General features: G+C 34.3%; 1 protein-coding gene across 2 annotated transcripts in view; it reads left to right on the top strand.

The window, feature by feature from the left end:
- STXBP4 (syntaxin binding protein 4) overlaps positions 1 to 18,350 on the top strand; it is a gene marked incomplete at its 5' end in the record, with an annotated part of 159,162 nt that overhangs the window by 70,291 nt on the left and 70,521 nt on the right. For both annotated transcript variants that reach the window (XM_079725198.1, XM_079725197.1), the window contains 4 exons: positions 9,177 to 9,353; positions 15,827 to 15,943; positions 16,433 to 16,482; positions 18,027 to 18,160. In XM_079725198.1, coding sequence (XP_079581324.1) covers positions 9,177 to 9,353; positions 15,827 to 15,943; positions 16,433 to 16,482; positions 18,027 to 18,160 — 478 coding nt within the window. The remainder of the gene's footprint in view (positions 1 to 9,176; positions 9,354 to 15,826; positions 15,944 to 16,432; positions 16,483 to 18,026; positions 18,161 to 18,350) is intronic.

The raw sequence follows: 18,350 nt of genomic DNA, 5'->3' as shown, positions 1-18,350 counted from the left end.
AGTCGTCTTAGTTAGAACTGATGTTAGGGTTCTGGCTTCCCTACTGTGAGCCACTTATTTTCTGGCTGTTCAGGGACCACATTCAGCATTATTTCATCAGTTGTTTCACACATGCCTGCAGTAACTTATAAGGGCAACTTGGCAAGGGAGATGTTTCAGCTTCTTTTATTTTAATGCTCGTTTTGTGTGAATGCACTGTGAAAGCTAGATATACTCTTTACAAGGAGCTCTCAATCTAGTAAGAAAAATGAAAAATAGAGGAAAACCATCACTTCCTAGAAAGCACTTCAGAATAGGTGCCCTATAGGTGGTGAGTTGTCAGAGACATGATTGTATATCAAAGTAGGCATTACTCCCTATAATTTTCCTTATTTAACCAAAAACAAGCAAATATAAATCTGTAAAATTCCATAAGTCAGTTGCTAAAAGAACACCTTTCCATGGTATATTTTAAACATCTATGCAGATGCCAAACATTTTATGTTTCTTAATGTAAGAGCAATATATATTAACTTGGCTGACAAACTAGTAAATTTTACCCAAGGAGGAAGTAGTGATAAGGCAGTTGATACTATAAAACTCCTGTCTTGGCAGTTTAACCTGTGAGAAACACTTTCAGTACTCTTACTTTGCTGTGTGACTCATGACATTGTGTTAAATGATTTATTCACAAACTACTTTAGAACTAAAAACAAGACTTCTCTAGTCCTACCTAACCTTACATAAATAAATCACCCTATTTGAAAATATTGTATGTACTTTGATACATTGTCATCCTCATTAGGTACCAAAGATTGTCTATGACCATGGGTTTCAAATAAAATTGTGACTTCCATCACAATTCTTCATATTCAAGGCAGCTGATTTCCTGATATGATTGCTCATGACATTCTGCCACTCCTGACCATATATGCCCCTTATGTCATTTGTATCCCCTTCCCACTCTTGCTTTTTCTTCTTCACTTCTATTCTTAATCAATAACTGTTTTCCCAATTTCCCCACATCATTTTATAAGATCTCTTTACACTGTAGTTATTAACCCTATTTCTACCAAATCTGTTGCCAATATTTTCCCCTATATACAAATTGTCTTCCTAATTTTTAAAAAGTTTTTAAACACAGGTGTCTTTGTATTGTCAAATCTATCTTTTTCTTTGTGATTTCTCCCCCCCCCTTTTTTTTTAACTTTAAAAAATTTCATTTCTAGCAATTTCAGATACATATTTACCTGGTTTTCCTCCCATCTCTGTGTTTGTTTAGCCCACCTAAGAATTTACTCTGTTTGGTATATGGTATGAGATGAGTGCTACACTTTACACTTTTTTTCCAAATAGTTTGTTGTCACAACCACTCATTGTTATGTGGTATCTCCATTACCATAAATTAAATTCTCATATAATCTAGGGGTCTGTTTGGGCCATCTAATCTTTCCAGTTGCTTTGTCAATAAATATTGGGCGAATGAATGTTTTATCTAACTCTTCTTTGGCTAGCACCAACTTTTGTAGTTTATATATGCCTTAAATTCTTGGGCCATGTCCCACATTATTTGTTTTCTTTCTTTCTTTCTTTCTTTCCTTCTTATTGTTGTTGTTTTTCAGAATTTGCTTACCAGTTCTCACTGATTTTTTTTCTTCCAAATCAATTTAAGAATCTTATTTATTATTTAGATCTTATTATATCTAGATTCAAGTTTGGAACTCTTGATCAAGTTCCATCAAAACAAACAAAATTTGATAAAATTTTGATTCTAACTGAATTCTCTAAAAGTTAATTTGGAAGGACTAAATTTCTGTTTTTAAACTCCAAACTTCAGATGAATTCTAAATATTTGATAGCTAAAAAAGTAGCCTTTGAGTGGTACTAGGTTTCAATGAACAGGATATAAATTCTGATTCTGAAAGGAATTTCTAATACTGTAAATGTTCTCTTTTGGTACATTTGTAACCAGAACTGGAGAAGTAGGAAAATAGTTTTTTCTTTTATGTCAACCTTCACTAAACCGGAAAATATGTGTTCAGGGTTAAATGTATTGTCAAAACAGAGTTTTAACTTATTTGTATTTTGAACAAAGTTCACATGGTAAAATTTATTAGATAGATGTACTTGTGTGTCTGTCTTTGATTAGGGATTTCTGTTTATAAACAGAGATTGAACATTGTTTCTTTGATTTTCTTTGATGTTCAGAGGCAGAATTCAATTTTGCACCTTTTGGAGGATGAGGCAGCTGCAGGTAAAGAAGTTGACAGCTCTTGGGAGGGTTAATTAGAGCTAATTATAATTTGATTGACCTGCTTTTCCTCCAGAAAGCTTAACCAAGTCTTCCTTTGCAAAGTTAGGATTTTGCTTTTTCATACAAAGTAAAGAAAATCTTTGTTTTTTGGATTGACAAATATCTATCATTTTTACTTTACAAAGGAGTGTCACCACACAAATCACAGAATCAGGGTTATGGGTGGGGTTGGAAAGGACTTTCAAGATTATATAGTCCTTGGGAGCATGTATTTATTATATTAACTTATGGTGGAAAATTGTAAATTTTAGAGAAATATAAACTAGCATGCATAATTTTTAAATCTTTAAATTTTTAAATCTATTTAATGAAAAAGCAAGAAATAAAATGGTCAAACACAAATAAAGTGTAGCTATCTGTCCTTTTTCGACCTTGTTAGTCTTCATTCCACATGGTTTAGATGTAATCTCATTTACTTGATAAATACTATAAAAGGATTTTGTTTATATATAAAAAGAGTGTAATGAAATGATTTGCTTTTCATTATGTGGTATTTTTCATAGCATGGCTTATGGTTCTTACTGTAATTATTTAAATGAAATACAGTTCTCAAATATTCCCATAAAATTGAAACCTTCCTGTGAAAACTTCTTACCTAATAAAGTTCTCTAAGGCAATTATTACATATGAAAAACAAAATAGTCATTTTCACTGTTTGTCCACTCAGTTATATCTCATATTTATGCTGAATGGAGCACCTGTTAATATCAGATAGGGTTTTACTCTCAGACAGCTTGTGTTCTAATTTGGGCAGTCAAGACCTTTTGACATTAGAAAGTTTGGGAGTAAAATACTATTTTAATGACAGTTCAACATAGCCGTAGGAGATATTAAGTAGTATGTGATTAATTAAAGACAACAGATATTATTAAGAATAAAAGGAGGGGAAATCATTGTAAGCTTAAGTGGTTTGGAAAGATTAGAGGAGGTAAAATCTGAAGTAGATTTTGAAGGATAGATGAGAACCGGATGAAGAAAAAAGAAGAAAAGTGCATTCACCTAGTGGAAGGAATAATGTGCTCAAAAGCACCTTGGAGGTGGGAGAGTTTAGTCTGGGAAATTTGGTAAGTGAATATACTTGGATGTGGTAATCCTATAAGAGAGTCAAATGTGCTAAAACTGGAGAGGTTGATTTGGAACAAATAGTGGAGAACCTTGAAGTATGGAGGTTGAGGATATATTTATCATGTACCATGTACTTACCTAAGCCACATTTTATCTAGTTACCTTAGGTTTGTTACCTAAGCAGTATTTCAGGAAAACTGATCCTTCAGAAGTATGCAGAATACATTATAGTGCAGAACACAGTAGGCAGAGTGATTACTTATGTGATTTTCATGGTACCTAAGTGTGAGGTGTTAAAGACATGAACAGTAGCATGATGGTAAGAATGGATATTAAGGAATGGTACAAATACATCATCAATGAAGAATTCACAGGTGCTTAATAACTGGTTAGGTATGGAGGTGGAGTAGTGGGATGGATGTATGCTCGGAGAAGGCATAAAGAAAGGGAAAGGAGAGAGCACATATCAGAGACATATATAAAGTTCTGTGAATTCATTTTCTCCCCCAAGTGCATCGTGTTTAAGGGATGAGTTATAGGTTCATTTTGTGAACATCTAGCAAATTACTTTGTGATCATCCACTGAGAGGAATATGAAACATATTTTAATAAATTTGAAACATAAGTTAAGGAAACTAGATATAACTTGCTTTTAAGCGCTTTCCTTCAACAGCCCTCTTCCTGCAGTAACCCTTAATCTTTTTCACAAGCTGTAATGGGACCAAGACCAAGAAGGGTTTTCCAATGAGTGGATGTAGGAAGCTGATAAGAGAAGTATTCTTTTGGGCTTGGTTAGCATAAGTTACATTACACTAAAACATATATTTCTTTGCAGTCTCCTTTTTCTCCTGTCAACCATTGACATTTTGAAAGATTTACTGATTAGCTTAAAAATTACAGAACTTCTAAGTTTAGTGATGTGGATGTGCTACCTAATTACAAATGAGCAACTGCAGTTAGTGCTTTTTCCTTCTACTTTAGGGAGCCGTTAAGAACTCACAACTAGAGAAGGAAAGGTTTTACATAATTGTTGCTAACATTTAAAAAGACATGTGCACATTATATTTCCGAACAACTATTTCAGTGCCTCAAGAAAGCCTTCAATCATTTGACGTAGTCTAGCCCTCTAATCACATTGGTGATTATGAATATATTTCAAAAGCAGTAAAGATGAACAGGAAAAGAACTGTACCAAGAACTGTAGTGGTTTCTTTAACCCTATTGTGACAGTTGTTTTGATCTTATAAAGTAGGTGTTGTTATTTACCATTGTACAAATGAACAGAGTCTTGGAGAATTACAGAGCCAGAAAATGAAAAAAAAAAAAATCACATATCTAAGATTCTGAGGTATATCTCATCAAATGCCCATATTTTTAATTCAATATCATGTTAATGCCTTAAGGGGGAAAAAGTGCTGTATGTGAAAAAACAGATAATATATTGTCCTTTGTCTGAGCTTATGCTCCCCTTTGAGTTTATACTGCCCTTTGTTTCAACACAATCACATAGCTAACTTCAAAGTATTTGTAGCCTACAAAGATTTTCATTTGTTTGAACTATATTTTCAAAGAAGAATGTGGTCTGATCTTCCCTGAAGGTTCATTGTGAAATTGTGAGGTAGAAAATCCTGATTTTACAATAAGACAGTGTGAGTTGAAGGCATTTCCTCAGTGTCACTGAAAGAAAGTTAAGTCAGAGATTTGCCTTCATAATTCATGATTCCCTTCTAGTGCATTTGTTTGTACTGCTTAGTATTAAAAAGCATAATGCTTATGTTGATTTTTCTATTTACTATTATATCTTAGTTTCTCTTATTTCCTAACTTTCTAAAATGAATTAATCTGTACCTAATACAAAGTAAATCAGTGAACTGGCTGCCGCATTTACCCTGATGGGATTTCAGGCTCATAGTAAGGTACTGGGAAAATTCTGGCTCAATTGTTACTGACATAGGAGGCTTTACAGTTATTAGAAGACAGCCCAGGAGGAAAAGAAAAAATGGATTTATGTGATCCTGTATTGCTAAATACGGCACACTGCTGCTGCTATCTTCTCTTTACTGCTTCCTCTAAGAGTCGTCATTTCAATGCACTAATCTTTTAAACAGCCGTTCGGTAGGAATTGGGCTAGAACTTTGCTAAGGGGTCACGTTTACCAACCTGACAATTATACATTTACAAAAGAAATAGCATGAATTTATTCAGCATCAAAACCTCTGCATCTTTTACCACCCAACTGCCTTTCACACCATATTGCCATCAGTGCACTATAATGGCTATATAAATTCCATCCAGATTCTTCTTTTAATTAACTAGTATTCTTTGAACAAAAATAAAAGTGCTGTTTTTATAGAGGAATAAAAACTGCATGAAGCAAGTGTGAAGGAGACAAATCACCAAATTAGTTATTCTTTGTTGCAGCTATGGAGAATTCTGTCCCTCCCTTTCTCTTCAGTAGCAATATTTTTTTTTTCCTAGCCTGAGTGAATGGAAAATGGGCAACAGTGTAGCAGCCTCGAATGTGTTTGAGTTTATTGTAATGACCACATCCTAAAAGCTCATGCAGGGCTGGGCACTGATGATATATTGTCATCTACAAGTGATTTGGTTTTTTAACATTTTCTGTAGTTGGTAGCCAAGAGCACGAACTTTGTAACTATACTGCCTGGGTTCAAATCCCAGCTCAGCCACTTATTAAGTTTGCGGTTCTGAGCAAGCTCCTTAACGTTTCAGTTTCCTATCTATTAAATGAAGATAATAATAGACATACCTCTCACAGCATTAGGTGGATTATCTGAGTTGATCCATGTAAAACATCTAGAGCTCTGTCAACACATACTAAGCCGTTACCTCCTGTATGCACAGTCTAACGTGAAGTTGATCCTGCTCTGACACTTGTGATCCTTGATCACCTGGGCTGAACTGACTGATGTGGTAGTTAGGTAAATGTCCTTTTATTTCCTTAGATATTTCTTTCTAAAAGTACCTTTTATTGCAAGACAATTACCTTTAAAAATAAGGAAGCAAAGTTATTTGAGTCAAGGGTACAATAGGCAGTTGGTTGGCCATGTCTCCATCCTGCAGCTGCTGCCAGATCTAGCTTTCTAAACCACTGTGTTCTCATATCAATTTCTGCTCAGAAGGTTTCAAGCCTGCCCCAGATCCAAGCACCTTTGCCTATCACGCCATTTCTACCAGAGCCCAGCCCTTTCCCTCCCTCTCCCCAGTCTTTTTTCTCCATTGTGCCCCTAGATGAAGCATCTACTCCAGTCAAAGTTGATCTATTTCAAAGTCAGTCGTTTCTCAAATGCACCGCATTCAGATTCCTTCTTTTCCCTCTTCCTTTGTTCACACTGCTCGTTTGTCTAACATGTCCTACTCTCTTCCTCCACTTATAAGTCATACCTTCTGTTCTAAGCTGAGCCAAAAGAGGGAAAGTGTCTTTTACCCCCTTTGTAGTTTTTATCACATAACATGATTGTCTGAATGCAGTAAGTGCTAAGTAAAAGTTGTTAATGATGAAGAACTCTCCTGTTGGCTCTATTTTCAAACTACATTTATTTCTTTTATTTTTATAAATTTATTTATTTATTTATGTGTTTTTGGCTGCATTGGGTCTTCATTGCTGTGCGCAGGTTTTCTTTACTTGAGGTGAGCGGGAGCTACTCTTCGTTGTGGTGCATGGGCTTCTCATTGCGGTGGCTTCTCTTGTTGCAGAGCACAGGCTCTAGGCGCGCGGGCTTCAGTAGTTGTGGCACGTGGGCTCAGTAGTTGTGGCTTGTGGGCTCTAGAGCGCAGGCTTGTAGTTGTGGCGCGTGGGCTTAGCTGTTCCGCAGCATGTGGGATTTTCCCGGACCAGGGCTCGAACCCACGTCCCCTGCATTGGCAGGAGGATTCTTAACCACTGCGCCACCAGGGAAGCCCTCCGACTACATTTAGACTCTCACCACTTCACACTATCTCCACCACTGTCACCCTGACCAAGCTAAAGTAACTGTAGCTTGCCTATCCCATTCCTCTTCTCCCTATTCCACCCTTGCCTACTCCTGTGATGAGCTGTCTGCTCTCAACACAGCAGTGAAAGTAACCCACATAAAATTTAAGTCAGATCATACCACTTCTCTGCTCAGAACTCTCCAGTCACTTCCCCTCTCACCCTGAGTAAAACTAAAGTCCTCTCAGTGGCCTCCAAAGCCTCTTGAGATCTGCAACTCCACGCCAACACCATCCCTGCCCAAACTCCTGTGACCACTTTGCCCTCATTTCCTACTATTTCCTTCTTCCTGTCCCCTACTACTGTCTACTTCTGTCACACTGGCTTCCTTGCTGTTCTCTGAAGATGCAAGGCACAATCCTGTCTCAGGACCTTTGCACAAATTGTCCTCTCTGCCCAGAAAGTTCCCACTTGGGAAACTTTCATGGCTCCATCCCTCCTGAAGTTCTCTAATTAAATGTCTTCTCAATGAGATCTTCATTGATTATTCCCAATTTGCTGTCTATCTTCCCAAACTTTCAATAGATTGTAAATTCTGGGGGACAAAAGGAGGACTTTTTGTCTATTTTGTTAGGTGCTCTGTTCTCAGTACCTGAAACAGAAACTGGCACATAATAAGTACTTAATGGTTATTGAATGTATGAATGAAAAATTGACCCTTAAAAATATGTCCTAGAGTAAAAATACTTCTAACCCTCCCTTAGGCTCAAACAAAAGCAAGTGTCCTATAATAGCTCCCAGAAAATTAAAATAGCCACAGCTGAATATTAGCCATGGCAATTGTAGCAGAAAGTTCCATTGCAGAGAAAAGAGATTTCTGCATCAAGTAAAGAAAAAGAAGCGGTTTACATTACAACAAGTGCCATATTAAATTATATCGGTGTACTGGGGGACTATTATTGACCCAACACCACTCATTTTTGAGAGAGCAAGTGGTTTTGCCCACACCGTCCTCTTCCTAAGGTGGAGAATATAGCTATTATATAGTTTTGTTTTGCTTTTGTTTTTGTTTGTCATCTAGCGGTGGAATAAAATGGTGAAAAGAACATTAATGTTGGAGTCAGGTAAACCTGGGTTTAAATTCTGGCACTAGTATGTGTCCTTGGGTAGGATATGTAACCTCCTGAACCTCTGTTTGGTTATGTATAAAATGTTTTTTAATAATGCCTTTCCCTCAGTGTTCTAAATGTTAAACAGGAGAAGACGCATGAATTACCTGAGACGTAACATGTGGTTAATAAATGTATTGTGAACATTGCATCCCATAGAAATAGCTGTATATTTTGCTACTGAATTCTACCTTTTGGCTTAAATCAAAATGGAGAAGTAGCAGTTAGACTGATGTCTAGGAATAAGCTTTGGCTCCTGGGGCTTGGACCACGGAGAAGCCCTCAACACTATAAATCTCTCAGCAGTATCTGATGAAGCTGCAAGAGCCTTCCTAGAACATGAGCCTACCACCTGCTTGACTTTTGTAGAAGCCTACTCTTTTTATCGTTTGAGCTAATTCTTAGTCTTCTATTTTCCACTTTCAATTCTCTTTTGCTTCTCTTATTTTCAAAATTCTATGCTAAATGTGTGAAGTTGGAGATTCCATACTGAAAGTTTTCTAAGAAATCAAGAAAGGAAAAGTAAGGTCAGGCAGCTACTCTGTACAATAAAATAATGTGAATATTAATTTTCAAACTGAGATGTGAGAAACATATGTATATTGGTTCACTTTTAGAATTAGAACTTCCAGGAAGGAGGAAAATATTTTGTTTAAACCACTGAATTGTTTTTACATGTTTTTTTTTCAATGACATTGTTTTTTGATATCTTTAGGAAGCCAAAGCTGTGGTCGAAGAAACAAGAGCCCTGCGAAGTCGGCTTCATCTTGCCGAAGCTGCACAGAGACAGGCACACGGAATGGAAATGGATTATGAAGAAGTGATCCGTCTGTTAGAGGCCGAGATTACAGAGCTGAAAGCTCAGCTTGCTGATTATTCTGACCAAAATAAAGTAAGCAAAACAGTTCTCTCTTCTAGTTACCATGGTTTCCTTGCCGTTGTCATGTATCCTGTTTTCATTTTCTTTTCATCTGCACTTCTAAACTAGGTCAGTGTTTGTCTTCTATAATTCAGTGATAGGATGATGTGTCATGATGGGGGTAATGTGAAGTTTATGAGCCTCCGTTTATCCAGATAGCTTTGGGATGGAAAAGTATGTGCCCAAATTTATTCGGGTCATTGGTCAACATTGTACAGCTCAGGCACTAAGTCCTGGAACTATTTAACATTTAATTGATTACATTGGTTTCCTCCTTTTTCCTAAACTTGCTAATTTGTCCTGTGGGGATGGGAGGAGGAGAGTCTAGGGATGGAGTTTGCTCTTTGATTAGAGCACTCAAGGAAGTGTGAAGGTTAAAGAATTTTTTGCCCAAGGCCCAAGATAATTAATAGAAAGAAACTTGAGTTTGAATTTAGCAGACTCCAATTTCAATAGTGAAATACTGAATGCTTTTCAGAGGCAATGTGAACTTTTTTTAATGTGAACTTTTTCATTATGAGATTTTTTAAAACATACTGTATTCATTGAATGGTCTTCAAAAACTGTAACAGACATTTGTATTTCACTGAAGTGAGGTAGAAAATTAAATAAATTGAAATAGATATTTTATAACTTCATAGAGTTCATTTATAACCATAGTGTTTATATCTCTCTAATACAGTCATCTTTCAAGAGAACATAAAACAAATTTGAAAAATTTATGTGTATTTATTTAAACATAAAAGAGTTAAATACTTTAAATATACCAAGCAGAAATGAAACCAGTTTTAGAAAAGCAAAATACAGAAGAAAATCTGAAATTTTCTTTGGTTAGCTCTTAAGAATCACTAATATATTTCTCACATCTGTCCATTTAAACCAGTTCCAAAAGAAGGTTAACATTCCTGTCACCCTTTGATAATACCACAAGGTCAAGGGGAAAACATTACTTGAGACAGCAGAAATACTTAGGAATATTACATGTATTTATTATTCTTGACCCAGTGTTTACATTCTGAAATCAGAGATCTGTGCTTATTTCATGAGTAACTTTAACATGATTCTGAAAATATTTTGGGAATTTTCAAAATACTAAAAGTACTTTTTAAAAATAATAACTTGATTTACTTTTGGAGGGATAATCAAGTCTTTAAAAATACTTTTTAAATAATATAACATTCAAGGAGTTCACATGAATTTATTCATTTTTTTAAAGCATAAGTTATTTGCTATTCTTTCTTCCAGCTCCTAGCTGAGAAACGTTTTTGTCCTAAGTCGTGTAGTAATATAATTAATTCAGTTCTTCTCTTTTTTAGCATAATGGTGTCTCATGCCATTCCTCTTAACAAAATCCTAAACTAAACCATTAATCTGTCTCTGAAGATAATCTTTTTTTTTCCAAAGAGGAGATGTTATACATGAGCATTTTAACATTTTCCAAACCCAATACCAGTGGAGAAATAGAAGGAAATTTTTTTTAATTGTTTGAGATTCCTTGAAGAGACACTGACCAAGATATTACAGGATTCAGATTCAAATATTCATTTTTAAGGCAGATTCTTTTTGTAACAATATGATTTTTCTTACAAGTTTTCCCTTATATTATCTCTATATTTACTTATTTCCCTTTTTTTTTCACCTTCAGCTTAAGAAATAAAACTTTACCAGTACCTTCAAAGACCCACAATATCCCTTTCCAATTGCATCCCCCTCCCTCACCCTCATAGGTAAACAAACCACTTTCCTGGATTTAGTGTTAAACATTTTCTTGATAATTTTACTACCTATGTATATATCCCTTAACAATATGTTGTTTAATTTTGCCTGTTTGTCAACTTTATGTAAATAGAAATATACTACTTTTATTGTTCCAACTTGTTTTTTCACTCAAAATTTTGTTTTTGTGATTCATCTATTTGAAGTTTATAGCTAGTTCATGTCTTTTCATTGCTTTTTTGTACTCCATGGAGTGGATATACTACAGTATATTTGTCCATTCTGTATTTGATGGACAGTCCAATTGTTTCAGTTTTCTTCTGTTATGAACAACGTTGCTGAAAACAGTTTTGTACATATATCCTGCTCCACATGTGTAACAGTTCTCTTGGGTTCATATCTTGGAGTGGAATTGCTAGGTTGAATGATGATTGTATGATCAACTTTACTAATTACAATTAGGCAATTCCTAATTGTGTTTGAAAGTGTTTGAACCAATTTTACTCCCAACAGTAATGAATGAGAATTACCATTTACCCCAAATCCTTGCTGATGCTTGCTTTCTTTTACTTTTAATTTTTATCAAACTGTTAGGTGTGATAAATGTGTCTCATTGTGGTTTAATTTGAATTTCTCTAATGATTTTGAGCTACTGATGTGCTGGGACCAGCTGGTACTGGTTTATGAGAGCTGACTGTGTACTTTCTTCTTAACTGCATGTTCAAGGACATCAGGTTGTTAGCTTGAAATCAGCCATGGTGGGGTTATTTACACCCCCAAGTGCAATAAAACAGGGCTTTGCCCCTTGTTCCAGATAGTCAGTTGAGCTAATATTTATGCATTTATTAGGCATTTGTGTTTCTATGTGAAATGCTTCTTCATATCTTTTAACCATTTTTCCATTGGGTTATTTGTCTTTTTTATATTCATGTGTATTGATTGTTTGTATGTTCTGGTTACTAACCTATCTTATATTTTATGTTGTAAAAATCCTCTCTGGAATTTATATCTTACCTTTTCACCCTCTGGTGAAATGAACAGGTGTTATTTTCAAGTAATCAAGCTTTTCAGTCTTCTCTCTCATGTGTCTTTCCAGAAACCCTTTCATTCCCAAAGATATTTTTATATTTGTCTCTAAAAGTTTTAAAACTTTGATCCTTCTGTCATGGTTTATGTCACTGTATAAGGTAGGGATTCATTTCATTCTTTCTTCTTTATTCTAAGTGAATGACCAACTGTACCAGCACCGCTCATTCAAAAGTCTCTTTTACTCTAAATCTTGATCCGATCAACTTGTCTAGTTCTTTTTCTTTAAAAGTGTGTTGGCTACATAACCCTTTGATCTTTTATATGTATTTTAGACTCAGATTACAAATTCCATCAAAAGAAATTAATACGATTGCCATTTTTACTGAAAATGCATTAAATATATAATTTGGGAAAAATTTACAGATTTATGATTGCATCTTGATTCATAAACATCATTGAGGAACAGAAAGGTTAATTGCATGTGTCCAGAGAATCTAGTCTATAGATAACTCCAAAATTCATTGATGGTTGCTTCATGGCTTACTGTATGACCAATATTTACAAATATTCAAAGAGAGCTTGAAAAGAATTCTGCAATCATTTGATATGTTATTTTATATAGTCCACCAGATCAGGACCATTAATTAATTGTGGGGTTCAATTCTTCTATAGTCATATTAATTTCTTTGTCAGGGAATAGGTTAAAATTTCCCTTGTGATTACTTTTTTAAATTTTCTGTATATATTTGAAGTAATGTTTTTAATTGCACACAAGCTTAGAATTATGTTATCATCCTTTTACGAAAATGTTGTGACTCTTCAGTCTTCTTTCCCCCTTAATGCTTATTTTTGATTGATATTAAAATAGTTATACCAGCTTTCTTTTGGTATTTACCTATGTATTTTTTCCATCTTTTTACTTTCAACTTTTCAGTGTCCTTATATTTTAATTGTGTCTATGATAAACAACTGGTAGTTGGATTTTTTTCCCCATTTTACTGATTTTTGACCTTTAATTGGAAAGGTCTTTCCATTTACATTCTTATTCGCAAATGCACTTGGCTTCATTTCTACCCTTTTATTTATTTATTTATTTATTTATTTATTTATTTATTTATTTATTTATTTATTTTGCGGTACGCAGGCCTCTCACTGTTGTGGCCTCTCCCGCTGCGGAGCACAGGCTCCAGACGTGCAGGCTCAGCGGCCATGGCTCACGGGCCTAGCCGCTCCGCGACATGTGGGATCTTCCCGGACCGGGGCACGAACCCGTGTCCCCTGCATCGGCAGGCGGACTCTCAACCACTGTGCCACCAGGGAAGCCCTCTACCCTTTTATTTTGTGCATTTCATTTGTCCCATGTTTTCTAGTTGTTTGTCATTTCTTGCCTCCCTTTTTTTTTTTCATTTTTTAGATTGGGTCAGACTTCTTCTGTGTTCCCCTACTCCCATTTCATTTAGTTTGCTCTGCTAGTTTAGAAGTTAGACACTTGGTTTCTAATTTTTAAAGATTATATTAGAAATGTTAACATTCTATTTTAACTTAAATTATAAAACTAATCACTGGCTTTCCACTTCTTCTAAATATTGTAAGGACTTTAAAACATAAATCCAATCATCCCTTTCTGCTTAATTTCTATTAACTAAGTATTTTAGTTCTTTCTTGACTTTTAACATCATAAATTAGATGCTACTACAGTTTATTTTGTACAGTCAACCTTCATTTAGATAGACCTCCATGTTTATCATTTTCTTTGTTCAACATTCTTCTTTTCATTTGACATCCTTGCTAGAATTACTTTCTTTTTTCCTGAAGTACATCTTTTAGAAATAGTGAGGATCTATTGGTAATAAACTCTATTTTTGTTTGTCTGGAAACTTCTTTTTTGACTCTTGTTCTTAAAATATATTTTTGCTACATTTAGATTGTTAAATTGGCACTGAATTTCTTTCACTGTTTTTATTCCATGGTTGTGATATCAGATGTCAGTCTGTCATTTGTTTGCTATCTGTTGTTTCTTTTTAGATGATTTTCTCTTTATCTTTAGTGTTCAGCAGTTTGACTATGATCAGTCATGTGTTCACTTATTTTTATTTATATTGCTTGAGATTCATGGAATGAGGTTCCTGGTCTGAGGAACAGTGTCTTTCACCATTTCTGAAAAACCCTAAGTTTTTATCCTGACCTATTCGTCTTTCATTATTTCTAGTCTGTCTTATGTAATTCAGATTGGATGTATGCTAGATCTTCTTCTGGTTATTTTTTCTCTTTTCATATTTTCCATTTTTATTTTTATACTCTGTTATGAGAAGTTTCTTTACTTCTGTCTTCCAGTTCACCCATTCTCTTTTCATCTGTATCTAATTGGATAGTAAATGCATAAATTGAGTTTCTAATTATTACTGCTTTTTTTTTTAAACATCTTTATTGGAGTATAATTGCTTTACATTGTTGTGTTAGTTGCTGCTGTATAACAAAGTGAATCAGCTATACATATACATATATCCCCATATCCCCTCCCTCCTGCATCTCCCTCCCACCCCCCCAGTATTTTTACTTATCAGATCTATTTGTTTGTGTCATCTGGATCTATTTTGATAGTTTCTTTATTATGCTTTAAATTCTTAATTTTTAAAACATATTAAACATAAATTTATATTCTGTATCTGATCACTTCAGTAGCTGCTATCTCTATAGGTTTGATCGTATAATTTGTTTCCTTCAGCTGACTTTTCATCCATAGTAGCTTATTTGCTGAGATCATATTCTTTTGATACATTAAATGTAGGCATTCTTTGATGTCTGAGTTTAGCAAATAACCCACTAGAGAAATTTTTTGTTTGCTTTTATCAGCCAGGGACCAATTTAAACTAAATTTTCAGCTTATGAATGTACAGGCCACACAGGTAATATAAATTCTGACCTGGGACCTGCATGAGTTGGGGGACTGTGGTCGGCAATTATTCAGGGGACACTTTTTTAACCATTCACCAGAGGCAAAATCAAAAGGTTTGTTTCTCCCTAATTCACCCATTAAAGTTCTCCTGTTTGCCATTTGTGCCTGATGAAACCCCAAACTATAGGCCTCCAAGGATCAGCAAATACCCTGAGATCAAATTGTGCTACAGTGTACTGTAACTTCAGTGGGTTCACTCAGCATTGCTATTGCTTATCTTCATGAAATTCCTTCACTTTTCCTAGAATTCTTTTACTTCCCCATCAGCTCAGCTTTACATTGGGTCATATTACTTTAAATATGTATGTATATCTTCAGCATGTTGGATTGTGCCACACTAATAGGCATATTAGTCAGCAGCTGGTAACCATCAGCATCTGGTAACCATGTTGTCAAGAAACGCCATAAACTAATTAAAATGTATTTTAATATAAAAATATAATATAAACTAATTAAAGTGTATTATATATAACATTATATATAATAAATGTATTATTATATAACTTTTATTAAAATAAAAGTTATTTGTAGCTTATCTTAAAAAGTTTGCAGCATTCCTGTGCAGCTTAACTTTTAAAAATATGCAATTAGTTAAGTACCCCCCAAAACCAGAAGATATGTACAATAAGAGAGAAAATAAATGATATAGTAATGTTGGATATTAGTTAATAAAAAATGAAAATAGGAGCCACTAGTATAAAATTGAAGAAATGTATAATATGTTCCTTTTGATATCTCTGTCCAGGAAAGTGTTCAGGAGTTAAGAAAGCGAATCACAGTACTTGACTGCCAATTACGAAAATCAGAAATGGCTCGAAAAACTTTTGAGGCATCCACTGAAAAGCTTCTTCATTTTGTAGAGGTAAATTTTCCTGTTACATCACTTTATGTCCATTTTTCAGAAATGTATAGACAACTGACATACAGGTAAATGTCATGGTGTTTGATGGCTAGTGAAACATTCTCTGGGATCAAAACAGCAATGGTGACTTACAGTCAGATTTTAAGTTGCTTAGATAATGAAAAGACCAGCTAACGTACAGATTAAGAGAAATAATTGAGACAGGGTAATATGATCCCAAATATATACTATGTTTTAATGAACACTTTCTTAACTTTTGATACTATGTAAACATTAGTTGATAACTACCCTATAAAGAAATGTTTCTCTGTGTATTATAATTCTGAGTAGAATTGTATGTTAATGTAATTGATTTTTTTCCCTATATAACAGAAACACCTTTTTAATCATATGGGTGGAGGGGGTTATAAATATTATTTAAGCAAGAGAAAACATTTTAAAAAACTATCTAAGTTACATTATCACCTTCGCTCTCTTGTTTGTCTCTAGGCTATTCAAGAAGTGTTTTGTGATAATTCTCTTCCTTTGTCAAATTTAAGGTAAGAAAATTTAAGTGCTTTCTGCAGAGTATGGCCACTGATTACGTTCTTCATCTGGTACTTGTGCTAAAATACTGAAATCTCTTAAAGTCTTAAGATAGTCAAAGCAATTTTTTCCTTTTATAAAGACTGCCACTAGCAATGTAGTTCTACTTCTGGCAACGTATGATTGCAGAAACATAGGAAAACTCCACCCTTTTCTGTGAAAGCAACAGTTCAATAAATGAAGATGATTCATTATATTTTAAGTTTCCACACAGCATTTTTGAATTTAGAAAAATATGGTAGTACATATGGTAGTACACCTTTAAACTCATTTTAATGTAATACTTTATTTCTTCAGGTGAAATCTGATGTTTTTATCGTTATCTATGCTGCTTATGATGTAAAATAATTATGTGAATACCATGATGATTATTTTCAGTATGATGTTAAAATACTCAGCAGTCGGATTCCACTTGTATGGGTTAGACATGTCCCCAACTCCCACCACCCAAGGTTTCATTGTGACCTTGAATAATAATTCAAAAGCTTTGGTATTAAAAATGACTATTTAAAAGCCAGAGCCTGCCCTTGCAGGTTCACAGAACAAAAGTAACTTTAAAAAGCAACATTAATATATGTAACTGAATCACTTTGCTGTACACCTGAAAGTAGCACAACATTGTAAATCAACTATACATCAATTTTTTTAAAAAAAGCAACATTAAGCAACTTTTTGCTACATCTTGGAAAGTTAAACACTAGTAAAATTTGGTTCAGTCCTTTTAATACACTATATCATCTGTAGTGGATGTTGGCCTTGGTATTCTACACAGAATAAAGGCTCTGTATTTGAATTTGAGAATCGGTGCTTTAGTTTCTCCTTGTGAATTAATACTATCATGCTTAGGAAGATGGATTATAAGTAATGATGGCTTTGTCATCCATTTAAAATTGTCTCTTTTCAATTAAAAGTTTCAGCATAATGGTAAAAGTAAAACCTTGCATTTTAATTGTATCAGAATGCATTCATTTCAGGTGACATTCGCATTTTTTAAAAGTGGTATAAATGCTCTAGGCTTTTTTAGATTTAGGGATAGCAAAGGGAAGAGTTTAAGAGAGAATTTCAGGAGCAAATATACATATTGAAATTATATTTAATATTACTAGAAGTAGTCGTGAATGTCTCTTTAATAAATTTATGTTTAAGTGCTTAAGTGTTTACAAAACTAAATAAAAGGCCACATCATGTTAGCATAACACAAGCACTCACAAAATAAGCCAAACAAATGATTTAGGAGGGAGCTATCCTTCTATCCTTTCCTCCTTATGTATAAGGTAAACCTAATGTTTTAAATATGCCTATTTATTATATAATAAAGAATTGAAAACAGAAATATTATTTTGTGGGAATTATTTCGATTATGGCTATAAGAATACAATGCTCCCAGAAACCAAAAATTTTTGTACAATTTCATAACTAGTAAGAAGAATTCAGACTTAGCAAAGATAGATATTATTCATTGTGTCATCAGTTTAGCTTTATTTTATTGCTCCCATAGTGAAAGAAGATCTATGTTAGCTTCCCAGACGTCTCTCACGCCACTGGGAAGGAGTGGACGTAATACCCCAGCAACGCTGGCGCTTGAATCGAAGGAACTTGTTAAATCTGTCCGTGCCATACTTGATATGGATTGTAAGTTTTCTGCGTTTTTTTCGTGCTTTTAAAAATAACTTATTTAGCAAAACAAAAGAAGAAAACTTCAAGTTTGATAGTTTAATCTTGTTAAATGCATTGGTTTGCCTACAGTAAAATTGATAGCTTATCGGTAAAAATCTTAATGCAACCAATTGTAGGGGGAGAATACTTGCTTTATTGAAAGTGC

The sequence above is a fragment of the Hyperoodon ampullatus genome, assembly GCF_949752795.1.
Source record: "Hyperoodon ampullatus genome assembly, chromosome: 19".
Lineage (NCBI taxonomy): Eukaryota > Metazoa > Chordata > Mammalia > Artiodactyla > Ziphiidae > Hyperoodon > Hyperoodon ampullatus.
The sequence above is the reverse complement of the archived record's forward strand: the minus strand, read 5'-3'. Positions and strand labels throughout refer to the sequence as shown.